The sequence below is a fragment of the Arvicola amphibius genome, chromosome 6 (assembly GCF_903992535.2).
Source record: "Arvicola amphibius chromosome 6, mArvAmp1.2, whole genome shotgun sequence".
Classification (NCBI taxonomy): Eukaryota; Metazoa; Chordata; class Mammalia; order Rodentia; family Cricetidae; genus Arvicola; species Arvicola amphibius.
Window position 1 is genome coordinate 48,579,256 of NC_052052.2, and position 18,073 is coordinate 48,597,328.

General features: G+C 38.4%; 1 protein-coding gene across 1 annotated transcript in view; it reads left to right on the forward strand.

Annotated features, from left to right (window-relative positions):
* Positions 1–18,073, forward strand: part of Dock7 (dedicator of cytokinesis 7) — a 187,348-nt gene that overhangs the window by 88,669 nt on the left and 80,606 nt on the right. The window contains exons 15-18 of the mRNA XM_038332904.1: positions 4,521–4,638; positions 7,881–7,951; positions 11,334–11,472; positions 12,275–12,376. Coding sequence (XP_038188832.1) covers positions 4,521–4,638; positions 7,881–7,951; positions 11,334–11,472; positions 12,275–12,376 — 430 coding nt within the window. The remainder of the gene's footprint in view (positions 1–4,520; positions 4,639–7,880; positions 7,952–11,333; positions 11,473–12,274; positions 12,377–18,073) is intronic.

Here is an 18,073-nt window from a genome sequence, read left to right on the forward strand (position 1 = left end):
GGTTAAGTGATATATTCTAATTCTTCCACAGTCAGTGTCTTTAAGAATGGTTCCTAGCATGGGAAGAATGATATATCGATGTTCTGTAGAAAAGATTAAACAAATAACTGTAGTCCTAATTTGGATTGAAAACATCAGTATTGTCAGGTGTGGTGGTGCATGCCTTTATTCCCAGAACTTTGGCGACAGAGACAGCAGATGTTTTTCATGTTGAAGTACTATTCTTTTTATATTTAAATGAACTACAAGTAAGGGTTAACTCCACCGAGTGTTCAAACTGTAATTTGAAAACTCACTAGTGTTCAAACTATAATTTGGAAAAAAGTTTTTTATTCAAAATAACCAAAACACATTGTAGAAATGCTTGATTCTAGGTTGGTGAAGAAAATGTGTAAGAACCTGGATTATCGTGTCATATGAAACAGCAAGAAGCTGAAAATCCATCTCAGCTCTATAGTAAGGTCAAGGCAGTGTGGGCTACATGGGGCCCTTTCTCAAAAATAACTACCTCCTCACCTATCTACCTAACTGAATGAGTGAATGAGTGAATGAATGAATGAATGAATGAATATTTGGGCTACACAAGACCCTTTCTTAAAACTAAGTAAATAAAAAGAATGAGGAAAAGAAAGTTCATAGCTAAATAATTGTCTTCCATAGCTCCTGCAGCTCTCTCATTGTTTTGGTCTGTTTATAGGCATTTCTGCCCCACTAAACTACATGTTCCCCATGACTAGGGAATGGCTTTTAAATATTACCTATATTTTAAATCAAGTATCATTAGTGTGGGGACAGGCTGGGGAGCACACCTGTGAAAGTTGGGGACAGTTCTGTGGAGTCCTGTCTCATCCTATGCCTTTGTGGGCTCTAGGATTCAATTTAGGCTGTCAAGCTTGTCCAACAAACTTGCTACCCATTGAGACATTTCATTGGCCCTTTATATTTTTTAATTCATTAAAAAAAATTTGTGTGTGTGTGTGTGTGTGTGTGTGTGTGTGTCCTGCACTATAGGAGCCGGGAACTGGCCTGGAGACTTAAAGACACACACACACACAGGCAGACAGAGACATGGGACGTGGGTTATCCTTGATACAAGAATGCCAAGAATGCCCACTTGTTGTGCTCAGGGGCAGCTTATATAGGGCTCTGGCCATGTCCTAGCTCTCAGGATCTTACAGCTGTAAGACTCTTCACAACCCACTCCCCTGCCATTAGGGTCTCGTGCTCAGAGCAGCTGCAGGCTGCTTACAAGAAATTCAGGATCTGGTGGTCCACAGTCTCCAACGTGTGTGTGTGTGTGTGTGTGTGTGTGTGTGTGTGTGTGTGTGCGTGTGCGTTCACCACTTGCATGCTGTGGGTTAGAGGACAACTAGCAGTAGTCAGTAGTCCACCTGAAGCCACCAGGCTTGACAGCAAGTGTGTTTCCCTGCTGAGCCATTGCAGTCATAAGTTCAAATCTCACTATGACTTACCATTGCTTAACATTCTATATAACTTTTATGGGGCGATCAATAAATATTATAGTTAACTAGTTGTACTCATCTTTGATTTCTCATTTCTGTTAATTAACAGCTGTATACTTGTCATATTTTGAGTACTGTTCTCTATTTTATTATTATTCATGGATGCTTTTTGTCAAAGTCATTCCTATCCTTTATCATTGAAAGTTTTATTGTTTTTCACCAAGGAAAAAAATTAAAGTAGAAAGATATGAAAATAAGCCAGGTGGTGGTGGCGCACAACCTTAATCCTAGTACTTGCGAGGCAGAAGTTCCTGTGAGTTCTAGGTCAGCCTGGTTTACAGAGCTACTTCCAGGTTAGCCAGGGCTGCACAGAGAAACCTTGTCTGAAAAATGCCATAGATAGATAGATAGATAGATAGATAGATAGATAGATAGATAGATAGATAGATAGATAGAGCTAGCTAGCTAGCTAAAACTAAGACCACCAATATTAGTAATTTAGAAATACAATTTTATCTCCCATCTCTTTTTTGCCTTTCCCTTCCCTGTCATTCCACAACAAGTTACAACACTGAATTTTTCATAAACATGATAATGCCACTATACCCTCCAGTCGGGTATCTTCGTCTCCCTTGTTCCTCCACCCATCATACTTCCCATGTCATTAAACACTGCTACACATTGTCAAGAGAGCCCATAGGATCCCTTCATGTTTTTGTTACCATGATTTAATTAATCAATCCGTCATAGATTTAATATCCTTTCACCAAAATGCTTGAAACTACAACTGCTCGATATTTTGAAATTCTTTAATTATTTGATTAGTTCTTTGAGTATGAAATATCCTGGGAACTGGAACCCAAATCTAAAGAATGGAATTCATTTATGATACATACACATTGTGTGTGGAGTAAATTGATGCAATATTTGAAATAATGTATTGTTTAGTATATTAAAGAACACATATGCATTCAACCATTAGACTTGTGATATGTTTCACTTAAAAAAAAAAAGTTAGGGGGGCTGGAGAGATGGCTCAGTGGTTAAGAGCATTGCCTGCTCTTCCAAAGGTCCTGAGTTCAATTCCCAGCAACCACATGGTGGCTCACAACCATCTGTAATGAGGTCTGGTGTCCCCTCTGGCCTGCAGGCAGAATATTGTGGCCTGCAGGCAGAATATTGTACACATAATAAATAAATAAATAAATAAATAAATAAATAAATAAATAAATAAATAAATAAAGTCAGGCATGGCGCTCCACACTTGAAACAGAGACAGAGGCAGATAGATTTCTATGTATTTGAGGTTAGCCTGCTCTACATAGGGAGTTCCAAGCCAGCCATGGATACATAGTAAGATCCTATCTCAAAATTAAAATAAAAGTAAATTTAAAATATTTAGAGGTTCTCAGAGGGAATAAAATTTCTTTTCAAAATGTTCAGACGTGGGAATTTTCAAACTTTTGTTTTATTTGGGATGCTTAACATTGTGATGGACAGTTTATGTTTTTATAGTACATTTTAATTATTCTTGTTTATAAAAGTGATGGCTTAGAAGTTAAGAGCACTGGCTGCTCTTCAGAGGTCCTGAATACAAATCCCAGCAACCACATGGTAGCTCTCAACCATCTATAATGAGATCTGGTGTCCTTTTCTGGCATGCAGAGATACACTCAGGCAGAACACTTTATACATAATAAATAAATCTTAAAAAAAAGATACATTCATTAAAAAGTTATATACTAGTGCTGGCCAGTGGTGGTACACACCTTTAATCCCAGCACTCAGGAGGCAGAGACAGGTGGATTTCTGTGAGTTGCAAGCCAGCCTGGTCTACAGAGAGAGTTCCAGGACAGGATCCAAAGCTACAGAGAAACCCTGTTCAGGGGAAAAAATGAAGTTATATACTGCCGTACTACTCCCTAAAAACCTTAGACCTGTTTCCATTACCCTATCAGTTGGTTTTCAGGGTCTTATTGTTATTAAAATTTTGATCATCAGCCCTAAGTGATGGTCTTCACATAAAATAACTTTTATTTTTTAGCCCTTTATTCATGTGACTTTGGTTTTTCATCTTTATGGTGACATCAGGAACTATTAAATTGTATAAGATGTACAGTTATGAACTGGAAAGATAGCTAATACACATCAGGTAGATTATAATAATTTTATAGTAACTACCTGGCGGTTGTATCTTGTATTATAATATAAATACATATATATGTACATATATATTTGTATATGCATGTACATGCTCGAGTGTGTGTGGGGAGGGCACATGTATATGTCCTTGCATGTGGAGGCCAGAGGTCACTTTGGGTGTCTTCATCATTTGATGTCTAACTTATTTTTTGAGACAGGATTTCACACTGAACCTAGGGCTCAAATGATAGAGTGGTAGGCTCCTGAGGGCCTCCTGTCTCTGCCTGCCCTGTGCTGGTATTCCAGGCATGTCTCCACCTTTTGGTGGGTTCTGGAGCTTGAACTGAGGTCCTCTTGTTTGCATGACCAGCACTTTACTAATGAGCCAGTTTCTTTAATATAGTTTTGATTAATAATGTGTCAATTTGTTCTTCAAAAGATCTTGATCAGATTCATATCAAAAACACATTTGTGAAGTCTGTCTTGTTTGTGTCTGTTTGGAGGAGATAAATAGAATTAGAACTGTCTGAAATTCTTGATAATGTTTTGGCTACTACTTAATTTTCAGAAGCTTCTTATACAGGAAAGAGAATGTTTGTAGTCTGGCTGGTTTATTATCTGTCTTCCGCTTTGATGTTTAACCATTGTATATGAAAAACAGTTAGCTTCCTGGGTTTAACATTGTCTGTAAAATCAAGATATATTTGATAGCTGTGTATTTGAATGTTGCTTTAGGGATCACGTACATGAAAATAGCACAGGCATTGGTAAATAGTAATTGTGTGTTTTTGCATGTTTCTTTTGTGATATTTAGTGAAAGACATAGAGTAGTCTTAGATAAGTATTCACTATGAGTTCCACACACAGTAGTATTAGATATGCACTCGATATAACTTACACTTTTTGGTTTTACAGAAATCTTCTCTACATTTACCCTCAAAGTCTTAATTTTGCCAATCGTCAAGGTTCTGCCAGAAACATCACAGTCAAAGTCCAGTTTATGTACGGAGAAGATCCAAGTAATGCAATGCCGGTAAGAATCATTCTTTATTGTTTCTCTATTTCATACTTTATTGAAATAGCTGAAGCTTTTGCTTTGTGTTGTATCACCGACTGGCAGCTGTAAACTGGAATTTAATGTGATCTCTTAAACTAAATTTCTAACTGTGAAACTTCCTTAATATAGTAATATGCATAATTCTAATTATTTATGAGTACTTGGCTTATGTTAAGCACTCAGAGATGCAAAGATGAATAAATCTATAGTCTAGAGAATGTACTGCAGTGAGAGACTGCAGCCAAGTCCCTCTAGGAACTGCTCTCAAAGAACAGGTAACTTTCCTTTTGTCTCTTGTGATCTGATTTTCCTCAGTGACCCGCCCCCCAGGATGAATGGCAGGTGAGGGAGGTAGGAGGTGATGTTGTCATTTGCAGATGGATCCTGGAGAATAATATATGTGGCTCTTTCCAAGTTTGTCAAGAAAACTGACCATTTTGGGCCCACATTAGATCCATCTAGGAAGTAGGTAAAACTCCCACTGCCCAGGCTGAATCTCACTGTCATTAACTCACCTCTGTGGCTTTTAAACTAAGTAGTAATTTAAAAAATTCTCATCAAGTGATTAAAATTTTTACCAAATGTTGAGAATTCTGATATATGTTATTGTAAGCCATATAGAGTCAAATGAAAAGGTAGGAGAGGATGACAAGCCAGCAGCTTATGAAGAGGGTCCTGTTCTACAGAGAAATGGTAATGGCAGTGCATCAGGAGACTGGAGCGAGGAAGGTCCGGGACTCTCTGAGAATGATGAGTACAGTGAAGCTAGCGGGAGTCAGGGGAGATGTAGACGAGTTAGGAGTCTTTTGTGGCTAGCCCGCAGTGATTCTGGACTACCAGAATTGCCATTGCTAATGAATTGGGGCAATTGAAGTTGGAAACAGACGGGCATATGCTATGGCAGATTTAGCCTCAGACAGTGTTAGTGTAAGGAGAATGCTTAGCTGAGCATGGGTGCATTGTTCATGGGCCTTATGTTAGCCTTCCAAATCTGTCTTTTAATTAAGTTCTTTAGATTTTTCTTCTTTCCTAATGCCTTAGTTGTATCCACTTGTCGATCTCCTTGTCATCAGTGAACACAAATTATTCATCTTTGTATTCTCTTGTGCCTGTTCTTTCAGATCGTTACATATAACATGTTGAGTTGAATAAATTTTTGTTGAATAGGTATGGAATTTATTTCTAAGTCTTGAAATTAACATTTTGTTCTTTATTAGATCCTTATTTCTGCTAAATTAATAAATGTGTTGTTTTAATCGAGGTAATCTACTGTAAAAGCATATACTCTATATGAATTGTGTGTTTGAGCTTTATGAAAGATGTTGTATATGTCAAAGAATGTTGCATTGTTTACTTATCAGTGTTCTATGTCTTAACATATTTCTGGCTTCTTCCACATAGCAATGGGCACATCCCACCCATACTGGCAGTTAGACCCCTCCCTCTCTGATGTTACAGCATTTTCTTTCATAGTATGGTTGCATGGTTATTCATTGTATGCATTAGATTGTGAGCTCCTTGAGGGCAGGGACCTTGTCTTATTTGTATCTGTATCTTGATGCTTATCATAGTGCTTGCCTCCTAATTATTGCTCAACCTGTGTTGCTCAGGGACTAAAATTCATGGCAATAATCACAATGGAACATATTCTACTTTGTTCTGTTCTTGTTGCATAGATAAATATTTTGCTTTGTGAAAAGAGATAGCTTCTTAAGGAAATAGGTGCAGTGTTCCTTTCATCTGTACATTATTATTTATATGCATATATAATTTTTTATGTTAGTGTAAATGGATGCTATGAAAATGTATGTATATATGTATGGGCATAATGCATATGTTTATGTTTTTGAAATACGACTATTGAGGGGATCTTCGTATAAATTTTTGATTATATTGTTAGAATGACAAAACTGTAAAAGTTTGTAATTATGGCACTAAAATAAAATTTTGCAAAAGTATATTAAGGTAACTAGGTTTGGTGGTGCATGTCTTTAATCCCAGTACTTGGGAATTCTGATATGGAAAGATCAAGAGTTTAAAACCAGCCTGAACTACATATCAAAGTCAAGTCCAACCTGGGCTACATAGTAGGATCCCATCTCAAATTAAAGTAAGAATAAAATAAAAAGACACATACTAAGGAATTGGAACATTATCAAAAGGAGTAAATATTACTGTATTTGTTGTTCCTTTAAAATAGAAGCATCGCTTGAAATGACAGAAAGAAACAAACACTGATTACCTCCTTTACAGAAGGAATAAACTGAGGTGTTTCAGTTTGATGATAGACGTGCACTGACCTGCATGGGTAAAGATAGCCAGATTTACAGCGTTCAGTCTGTGGCGCTTCTTGACTGTACTGTTAACAGTAGTCATACCAGTGACATTGACAGCAGTCTTTAATTAACCTGTGTTCCTGGCTCAGTATTTTTACCACTAAGATTTCTGTGTACGTACCCTACATTTTTTTTAATGTGGTGAATTTTAAAAATAATACAATACACAAGTACAAAATGGAGCATGTCCATTATGAAGTACCTTGCAGGCTGTACAAGATGTAAAAGATAAGCAGCATGACCTAAAAGTCTTTTATATCGTTTATAAAGCACCGCTATTTGACCTTGAGAATGGCTGTCATGTTTTACCACCACTCTGTAAAGTATATTTATGCCACTGTGCTTTAGTAATTTTCTTATTATAAATTCAAAATGATATCTTATACCCAGAATATTTAGATTTTTTTAAAGAAGAAATAAAGAGGGCTGATGCTGTGGTTCAGTTGCTAGAAACTTTGCCTAGCATGCATGAAGCCAGGGTGCATAAAGCTAGGTTTGGTGGCACACGCCGAAAACCCCAGCACTACAGTCAAAGCCATCCTCAACTACATGTGGGTTCATGGCCACCCTTGGTTACTGAAGCCCTGTCTCAAAAAAGTGGGGGAGAGGAGGAGGACGAAAATGTATCTTATTACTCAGTGGATAGAGATGTAATTATAGAAGCTTTCTGAATGGTTGAATGTCAGATGGGTCTATTACTGAAAAGAAATCTGTAGTTGAGCAGTTAAGCTTTTAAAGATCGTTAAGTAGGCACATTGTTCTTCACTGGGCCAATTTAGCCCATTTTCTCAAGTAGTTATTAAAGCATACAAATTCTTACATAGATATGAAACATCCAGCATTTATTACAACCAAGTTTCAACATGCTGTTATTTGTTACAGGTAATCTTTGGTAAATCTAGCTGTTCAGAGTTTTCAAAGGAAGCCTATACAGCCGTAGTATATCATAACAGGTACTGAATTACAATATTTCTTTCAAAGTTACTCACTTCTTAGTGGCATTGTTAGCACTCACAATTAGTATGTTTACCAAATGCTTTGCTGCACTGAATGTGCCAAATTCACAGCTGACATCACAATGACAATTTTCTGTCTGTAGATTCACAGTTCTTCTTTGCAGAAGTCTCAAATGTAATGCTTTATAAACAATAAAAGCATCTTTTAAAAAAAATTCTATTTCTTCCTGTATTGTTATTGATTAGCATTTTGGTCTCTGATCCTTTGATCTTTGACTATTATTTTTCTCAGACACTTTTTCATTTTGTTGAGCTCTACTGTGTTCAAGCCCATTGAAGTGGTGATGTGTTCAGTATCCCACCATCCTTTGGTTTAGTGGCTCTCCAGTTTTACTTCTATAGGAAACTGCTAACCTTGGAGAGCTTTTATTTTCTTTTTTCTGTGTGGGTGGGGTGGGTTGGTGGGAGGGGTGGTGGTTATTGAATGTAGTTAAGAAGGAAATCACTGCTGGGTTGGCTGTTGCAGAGCTGTGCTGTTGTATCTCATGTTGGGGCTACAGTCATTGTTTATCTTCTGTTAGCCTCTCTTTTACAGTCTTGTGATCATCGTGGTCTGGTTTTATTTTGTACTTTTTCTCTCACGAACCAGTAGCTGTGGGGGTTTCCTGCACCTTGTCTTTCTTCTGCATTTCTAGCTTACTGATTATGGATGTCAAACTTGAGATATATTTTTTGACATTTTTGGCCAACATAACTTCTCTGTTCACTGCCTCAGATTATCTCCGCACTTGATTGCTTTTCCTTCTCTGTCAGCAGTAGCAGTGGCCCCTGTCCTGCTCAGTGTGACTCACTCACATCTGCTCCTAGTCTTGTTCCACTTCTTCCGAATATGGGTCAGCTCCTGCCTCTTGCCCATCGCAGTTGTTTCATGGCGCCATCTATTACTCAGAGTGAAGCTCATCTTCACGCATAGCAAACTCTGGTCTGTCCCTGGTGCTTTATATGACACATGCTTTCGTGCTCTCCTTCCTTCCTTCCTTCTCATCTCTGTCTGGTGCACATTCCAGTTTCTGTCTGCTTCTTGATATTTTCCATCTATAATGACTTTTTAAAGTTTAGGCAGTTCCCACAAAATACTAAAAATTTGCTCATAATTCTTAGTCTCTCTAGACTCCTCTTGAGTGATCCTGTGTCTCTGCTACAGCACTTCTACTTGAGCATTTATACAGAACGCTTCCAAAGCCTTTCTAGTCCTGACCATTTATACTCAAGCATCTTTTCATTGATGGACAAGACACTGGGTTTTGTGTCCTCCCTTCTTGGTTTCCATGTTTGTCTGCATGACTCTCTTACTTTCAATGATGATACCACCATTTTTCTTGTTCAGAATTGGACATCTTTTACCTTCTGTTCTCTGATGTCTAATCAAACTTTTAAGTCTTAAAACTCTTCTTTCTGCCTTTTGTGCCATCTGTTTCTGTACCTTTCTTAGAACTGTGTTTACTAAATTCTGTATACTTTTTTAGGCCTGTATCAAATATCTTATTCTGATCTCAAACTTGAAATAATTTGTTTAACTTTGTTCTTGAAGTGTTAACAACCTTATTTACTCTACAACAAGAGTTAGCAAACATTTTCTACAAAGGACTAGACAGTATATGTTCTAAGCCTATGGCCACATACCATATCTCTTACAGCCAATGAATTCTGCCACTATAGGACAAAAGCACCATAGTCAGTAAGTAATGTGACAGTAACATGGTGTGTCTGTGTTCTAATAAAACTTTATTATGAACACTGAAAATTGAATTTCATATTAAGAAGTATATGATTATTCTTATTATTTTGATTCTTGAAAACCATTTAAAATTATGAAGCCCATTCATTATCTTCAGTCTCTGTAGAACAGGTAATGGACTGGGCTTGGCCTGTGACTATTTGTCAACCCTTGTTTTACAGTGTACCTTTGACATCTATGTCCATTCATATTCCTACTAAGTTATACAACTTTAAAGGTATTATTGTCTTAATTATCTTTAAAACAACCACAAAAAACCATGTAGCATAAACATGAGAAACCATCAGTAATTCCTATAGATGCTTATAATGTGATTTCACTAAGAAATTAACCCAAACACCATATACTAGGAGATATATTTCTATAAAAATAACCATTTCTGAAAGTTTCTCAGTTTGGTTGGGTCATTATTATTATTATTAAGTACTAGTGGAATTAAAATGACAATATCGTCTGACATTGCTTATAAATTAAGTTTTTATATTTCGTTGATGATTGGTGAACTTAGTAATAAGATACACACCTTTTAAAATGTTCAGCCAGTCATCAGATTTTCAACTAGCATTAGCTCTTTCTTGTTATCATTAATTAAGTCCTTTTTCCACTTATTGTATCTGTGATCAAATTCACACCTGTTAATGTAGTTTTGAGCTTTATTTGGACAGGAAGAAAATTGGCTGATTGACATCTGAGGCAGAAACTTACCTGGCAGGAAGGACAACCTTCATTTTAAAGGTGTCTGGAACCATGTGACTTAGCTGTATTTCCATTGATATGATTCGGAAAGATGCCGAAAATGGAGAATTGAGATACCTCCACTGAGTTCTTTGCTTTTTATTTTATGAAAAAACAACCATGATTCTATTAAAGTGCCCCTTGAGACTACACTCTTCCTGTTGAGACGAAGCATCAGGACCATCAAGCATGGCATTCTCTGTATTAGTGTAATGGTTAGGAGCACTTTTATGTTGTGGGATAAGTACAATTTGTGGACTTTCTCTGATTGTGACTTTCTTTGTTTTCTTGTGTCAGCAGTAGTCTGTTTGCTAACATTTACTCCCTTGCGATGGAACACTTGAGAGAAAACATTCCACAGAGAGCCTAACTTTAGTGTTAAGGTATCTTTAAAGATACCCCCTCCCAAAGGGTGATTGTACTCCTACAAAAGGGAGGTGTTTTCTTGTGATATGGCTTGAAAGTGTATACCTGCAATACTCCTTTGACTTCTCTGTGCAATGTGCGCCAGATTTGGTTCATAAATATAGTACAGCACCAGCATGAGAAGATTGTAGCACCTAGGCAGTGATTATTAATGAATTTTCTAATAGTAGGGTGCCTTAGCTCATTAATAAAAATGTGATGAACAACTTCAGAAACAGTGTTAGCTCCCTCATCTGGAAGGAGAAGTTAATTATTTAGAAATTGAGAACAATAAAAAAATATCCTGGAGTAGAAGAAAAATAATGCATGAACCTAAAATTTAATCTTAAGATCATTCAGATAAGCAATTGTAATAATTATTCATTTAAACAAATTACTGACTATTGATTTTTTGTTTTTCTTTGATTTCTTTGTACGAAGGTCTCCCGATTTCCATGAAGAAGTCAAGGTTAAGCTCCCAGCAACTTTAACTGACCATCACCACTTGCTCTTTACCTTTTATCATGTTAGCTGTCAGCAGAAACAGAACACGCCTCTAGAGACCCCAGTTGGATACACAGTAAGTCTTTCTGTTAGTGTTAATAATAAGGAATCTTATGCATAATAAAACATTTATAAATTTAGTGGATGTTTTCTGTTGTTTGAGTACTGCCTGTTTGATTATCTGTAATGCCTAAACTCACACTTGCAAGGAAGCGTCCCCATCACAGGTGCTCACCAGTGTCCTTAGCTAGTTAACTTCATAAAGGTTTACATGATGGTTTTCTGAGTAGGACTGTTTTCCTAACAATGCAGTATAAGCATAAAAAATTTAATAGAATGATTTGAATGAAGACAAATAAAAGAAATCCATAGACAAGAAATTAAAGCCTTTGGACTTTCTTTTTAATTATGGTCAAATTGCCAAGGTTAAAGCACAGTGAAAGCCAGCATGAGGTGTCATCAAACAATCTTATTATGTAATTTATCCAGCTCGAAAAATGGAATTCATAGTTGATTCAGTAATTTTGTCTATTTTGTTTGAGACAAGAATTATGGTCACTGTAAGGAAATAAATTATATTCTTACTTTCCCCCTAGCATTCATGGCTTTCTCTATTTACCTTACAACTACTGTTTTTAAATTGATTTATTTTGTAGCCTTTTCTAGAACTGACTCTTCCTTGGATAATAACACCCCCATACTAATATATTGCATGTAAAAATAGTCATAGTTTGGGAATCTTTATTAATTAAATATCACCGGGGAAATGGAATGCTAAAGGCCCATTGTTGATATGTGAGAAATTTGGGTTGTGTCCCATTCTTATAGCAGACTGTCCACACAGTGATTTCTGAAACAGTTTCTCTTTTCGTTTAAAGTGGATACCTATGCTGCAAAACGGAAGGCTGAAGACTGGGCAGTTCTGCCTACCGGTCTCATTGGAGAAACCACCCCAGGCTTATTCGGTGCTCTCTCCTGAGGTCAGTGCATCTCTGGTTGTTCAGATCCCCAAACTGAAAGAAAAAAGATAAAAGAACCAAACAAACATAACGATGCTTACCAAACAAAACTTTGCTGTTTTTTCTGTGTGAGCGTATGTAATGAAGCAATGGTTTTTTCGTTTATAATTAGCAATTTTTCTTTCTAAAACTTTGAGACTTTAGCTAGATGTGGTCGCAAGCTAACTCTTAAGTGACTGAGACAGGAGGATTGACACAGGTTTGAAGCTAGCCCAGGTTACATAGTGTATATATGTGTGGTATATTTGTATGTACATGTATTTGTATGTAGCTAGGCTAGAAGTAAACATTGGCGTCATCCTCAATCATTTGTTAATTTTTTTTAGAAGGACCCTGTCATTTTATTTTTTATTTATTTATTTAATTTTTTTTCCATTTAAAAATTTATACTTCCTCTCCTCCTCCCATTCCCCTCCCACACCTCCACTCACCTTCCTCCTTCCCCAACCCTCTTTAAGAGAGGGCTGGGAACCCTGCCCTGTGGGAAGTCCAAGGTCCCCCCCCCCCCAACATCCAGGCCTAGGAAGCTTTGCATCCAAATAGACCAGGATCCCAAAAAGCCAGTTCACAAAGTAGAAACAAGTCCCAGTGCCTTTATCAATGGCTTCTCAGTCAGCCCCCATTGTCAGCCACATTCAGAGAGTCCGGTTTGATCACGTGCTCATTCAGTCCCTGTCGAGCCTGATTTGGTGAGCTCCCACTAGAACAGCCACACTGTCTCAGTGGGTGGACCAACCCCTCGCGGTCCTGACTTCCTTGTTCATCTTCTCCCTCTGTCTGCTCTTCAACTGCACCTTGGGAGCTCAGTCCGTTGCTGTCTCTATCTCCATCCCTCGCCGGACTAAGATTCCATGGTGATAATCGAAATATTCATCAGTGTGATAGTGGGGCAAGGCCAGTTCAGGCACCCTCTCCTCTGCTGCCCAGGGACCTATCTGGGGACATCCCCATGGACACCTGGGATCCCCTCTAGAGCCAAGTTTCTTGCCAACCCTAAAGTGGCTCCCTTAATTAAGATATCTTCTTCCCTGCGCCCATATGCGCCCTTTCTCCATCTCAACCATCCCACTCCCCCAGGGTCTCCCCAATCCTCCCCCTTCTCTGTTCTCTCCCCTCCTCTCCCCTTCTCCCACCCCTATCCCCACCGCCGTGCTCCCAACTTTTGCCCAGCGATCTGGTTTGCTTCCAATTCCCAGGAGGATCTATATATGTTTTTCGTTGGGTTCACCTTGTTATTTGGCTTCTCTAGGCTTGTAAACTATAGGCTTAATGTCCTTTGTTTATGGCTAGAGTCCACTAATAAGTGAGTACATACCATATTCATCTTTTTGGGTCTGGGTTATCTCACTCAGGATAGAGTTTTCTATTTCCATCCATTTGCATGCAAAATTCAAGATGTCATTATTTTTTACCGCTGAGTAGTACTCTATTGTGTATATATTTCACACTTTCTTTATCCATTCTTCCATTGAGGGACATCTAGGTTGTTTCCAGGTTCTGGCTATTACAAATAATGCTGCTATGAACATAGTTGAACAAATGCTTTTGTAGTATGATTGGGCATCTCTTGGGTATATTGCTAAATCCTGAGGTAGATTGATTCCCAATTTCCTGAGAAACTGCCACACTGATTCATAAAGTATCTTAGGGTTATACTAACCAAGGAAGTGAAAGATCTATTTGACAAGAACTTTAAGGCTTTGAAGAAAGAAATTGAAGAGGACACCAGAAAATGGAAGGATCTCCCATGCTCTTGGATGGGTAGGATCAACCTAGTAAAAATGGCAGTTCTACCAAAGGCAGTCTATAAATTTAATGCAATCCCTATCAAAATCCCAACAAAATTCTTCACAGACTTTGAGAGAACAATAATCAACTTTATATGGAAAAACAAAAAACCCAGGATAACCAAAACAATCCTATACAATAAAGGAACTTCAAGAGGCATTACCATCCCTGACTTCAAACTTTATTACAGAGTTACAGTAATGGCCTTTTTCCTAAGAGTAAATACCTTGTACTCTTTTTTTTTTTCCCGCTATTGTTTTAGACAAAGCATATTTCAAAGGAAGTTTTTATAAGAAAGTGTATTTTGGCAGAAGTTACAAATTTTACTAGATAATTTGCATGTGCATGATCAGTTTCTGAAGGACGGCCAATGGTTTTCTTGTAGGAGCTATGGTACATATGTTCCTATAAGAACATGCTAGCAGTGCAATAGTGTGAGTAACTGATACCTGAACCAAGAATCAAGAATTAAAGTTCTGGGATTTGAGCAATGGATTGATCAGTAGTTACAAGCGGTGGCTCTCTTCCAAAGGACCCAGGATTGATTCTTAGCACCCACATGCCAGTTAACTTTTGTCCCAGGGGATCAGACGCTCTTCTGGCCTCCATGGGCAGTATGTACATATGATGCACAGACATGCATGCAAGCGAGATACCCATATATATAACAATAAATAATAAATTAAAAAATAAGAATAAAAGTTCTATAATGGAATATATGTATGAAGGTACCATAGTGAAACCTACTAACTTGTATGCTAGAATTCATGATATGCTAAACTTTTTAAAAAGTATGATAACAGCCGGGCGGTGGTGGCGCACGCCTTTAATCCCAGCACTCGGGAGGCAGAGGCAGGCGGATCTCTGTGAGTTCGAGACCAGCCTGGTCTACAAGAGCTAGTTCCAGGACAGGCTCCAAAGCTACAGAGAAACCCTGTCTCGAAAAAACCAAAAAAAAAAAAAAAAAAAAAAAGTATGATAACAAACAACTATAGATCCTGCTTTTTAAACTTTCTTTTTACTTATTCTATGTGTCTTTTACGTCTTGTATCTTGATCCCCATTCATTTTCCCATCCCTCCACATTCTCCCCTCACCCCTGCAAAACCCCCCAATAAAACAAAATTTAAGAGAAAAAGGGGAAATATGAAAAATCTCCGTCACAGAAGCTGCAGTGTGATTCAGTGGGTCACACAGTCAACCCCTTTGTTCATATATCTTTACTTGCAAGTGTTCATTGCAGAGAGTCTGGTCCAAGGCATCTGGTTTCCACTACACTATTGATGCTGGGTCCTCACTGGGTCTCTTCTTGTATATTCTATTGTTACCCTGTATTGTGGAGGTCCTGCAGCTTTGGGTCTGTCTGCAGGACAGGCCCCTTCACATGCTCCAGCAGATCATAGATGGGGTGGGTGTTGGGGCGGGCCAGGTCATAACCCTGATTCTGGGCCTGAGCAGCTGTAGGATTGGTGCACCAGCCAATTCTCTCTGTTTTGCCTGGGCTAATTTACCTCTTGAAACAATGAATGAAGGGCAGGGTGGGGGTGGGGGATGTGTTCTGCTTTCATGGCCTCAGGGTTGGCTCTCCTACACCAATACCATTAGGGACAGCTCTATTGTCTTACCCAGGCTAGGTACTGGGGCCACTCTCCCAGAGTGCTGTACCTGGTAAGGGATAGGAATAGCCTTCCTGCTCTTATGTATGACCCCAGGGCCAGCTCCTCCTGTCTCAGGCATTTGGCATTTATGGGTGGGAGGGTGCCCATGCCACCACACGTCTCATGAGTAATGGGGACTGCTCGCTTTTGCTTATGACATCAGGGTTGGGTCACCCTCACCTCTGACCACCTGACAGCTGTGCTAGTTCTGGTGGCACAGGCCTGTAGGATTTGCAGAAGGAGGCAGAGGCAGTAGGATCTGGAGTTAGAGGCCATCTTGGAATATCCTTAATGTAAAGACTCTGGAAAGCATATTTCTTAAGATAAGCCAAACTCAGAAAGATAAGCTCCAAATGTTCTCTCTGATATGCAGATAGCTTAGAATATATATGTATGTGTGCATTTCAATGGGAGTAAATATAGGTTAAAGCTTAAGACCTCAGAGGGGAAAGAGAATTGGTGAGGAGAGCAGGAGGGGAGTGTGGGAGTGGACAGAAAGACAGAAGTGGGAAGGAGCTGACTGAGGGGCGAATGCAAGGAAGGGAGGTGGAGAACAACTTAAATGAATTCTGCTTGAAAATATAATGATGCCTAATACTTTGAATACTAATTTTGCAAAAAAAGAACCTTAAGAATCATATATAGTGTTAGTTTCAGTGCTTATAGTAACTGAAGTAAGGATTTTAAAACTGTTAATCATTGTTTCCTGCAATTTTGTATTTTCTTGATTTCGCTTGAACTCTATTTCCTGGCTAAAGTTGAATGCGCATTGAGTCTCTATACATAGAGTCAGAAACCTCTGTATTCCTTTGATTGTGGTCGGGGTAGACAGGATCTTAATATGTAGTCCACGCTGTCCTCGGTCATCTTGTGATCCCTCTGCCTTAGCCTTATTAGTATAGACATGCACCACCACACCCTGGAACATAGGTCTGAGATTCAGCCTGCCTCTCTGCCTGCTTGTGCCCCTCCATTCCCGCCTTCCTATGCTAAATGTGGTGCCCAGGGCTTTCCCCTCCCCTTTTTATTATTTTTATTGCGTTATACAATTTTCTCTGCTTTCCTTTCCCCTCCCCTTCTACCATCTCCCATGATCCCCATGCTCCCAACTTACTTAGGAGATTTTGTCTTTTTCCCTTTCCTATTTAGATCCATATGTCTCTCTTAGTGTCCTCATTGTTGTCTTAATTCTCTGGGATTATGGATTATAGGCTGTTTTTTCTTTACTTTATGTCATTTATGAATGAGTACATATTATATTTGTCTTTCTGGGTCTACATTACCTCACTCAATATGGTTTTTTCTAGATCCATCCATTTGCCTGCAAATTTCAAGATGCCATTGTTTTTTTTTTTTTTTTCCACCGAGTAGTACTCCATTGTGCAAATGTATCACGTTTTCTTTATCCATTCTTTGGTTGAGGAACATCTAGGTTGTTTCCAAATTCTGGCTGTTACAAATAATGCTACTATGATCATAGTTGAGCACATGCCCTTATGGTATGATTGAACTTCCTTTTGGGTATATACCCAGAAGTGGTATTGCTATACTGATTTCCGAAGTAGCTGTACAAGTTTGCACTCCTACCAGCAACGGAGGAGTGTTCCCCTTATCCTACATACTCTCCAGCATAAGTTGCCATCAGTGTTTTTGACCTTGGCCATTCTGAGGGGTAATAGATGGAATCTCAGAGTTGTTTTGATTTGCATTTTTCTGATGGCTAAAGATGTTGAACATTTCCTTAGGTATCTTTCAGCTCTTTGAGATTTGTCTATTGAGAGTTCTCTGTTTAGATCTGTACCCTATTTTTAAAATTGGATTATTTGTTCTTTTGATGTCAAGTTTCTTGAGTTCTTTGTATATTTTGGAGATCAGTCCTCTATCCAATGTAGGGTTGGTGAAGATCTTTTCCAATTCTGTAGGCTGCTGTTTTGTCTTGTTGACCGTGTCCTTTGCGTTACAGAAGCTTTTCAGTTTCAGGGGGGTCCATTTATTAATTGTTGCTTTCCGTGTCTGTGCTCCTGTACCCAGGGTTTTTTACATCCTAAACAAGTATACCGCTATTGAGCAAAAGCCCTTGCCCATTTATTGAGTTTAAACTTTACTGTTTTATTAGATCTTAATGTGAGTTATATGTAACTATGCTTCAGTACTAAGAAACTAATTTTTCTACTAAACTATTTAATTTACTTGGTAATCATTGTTAAAGCTCT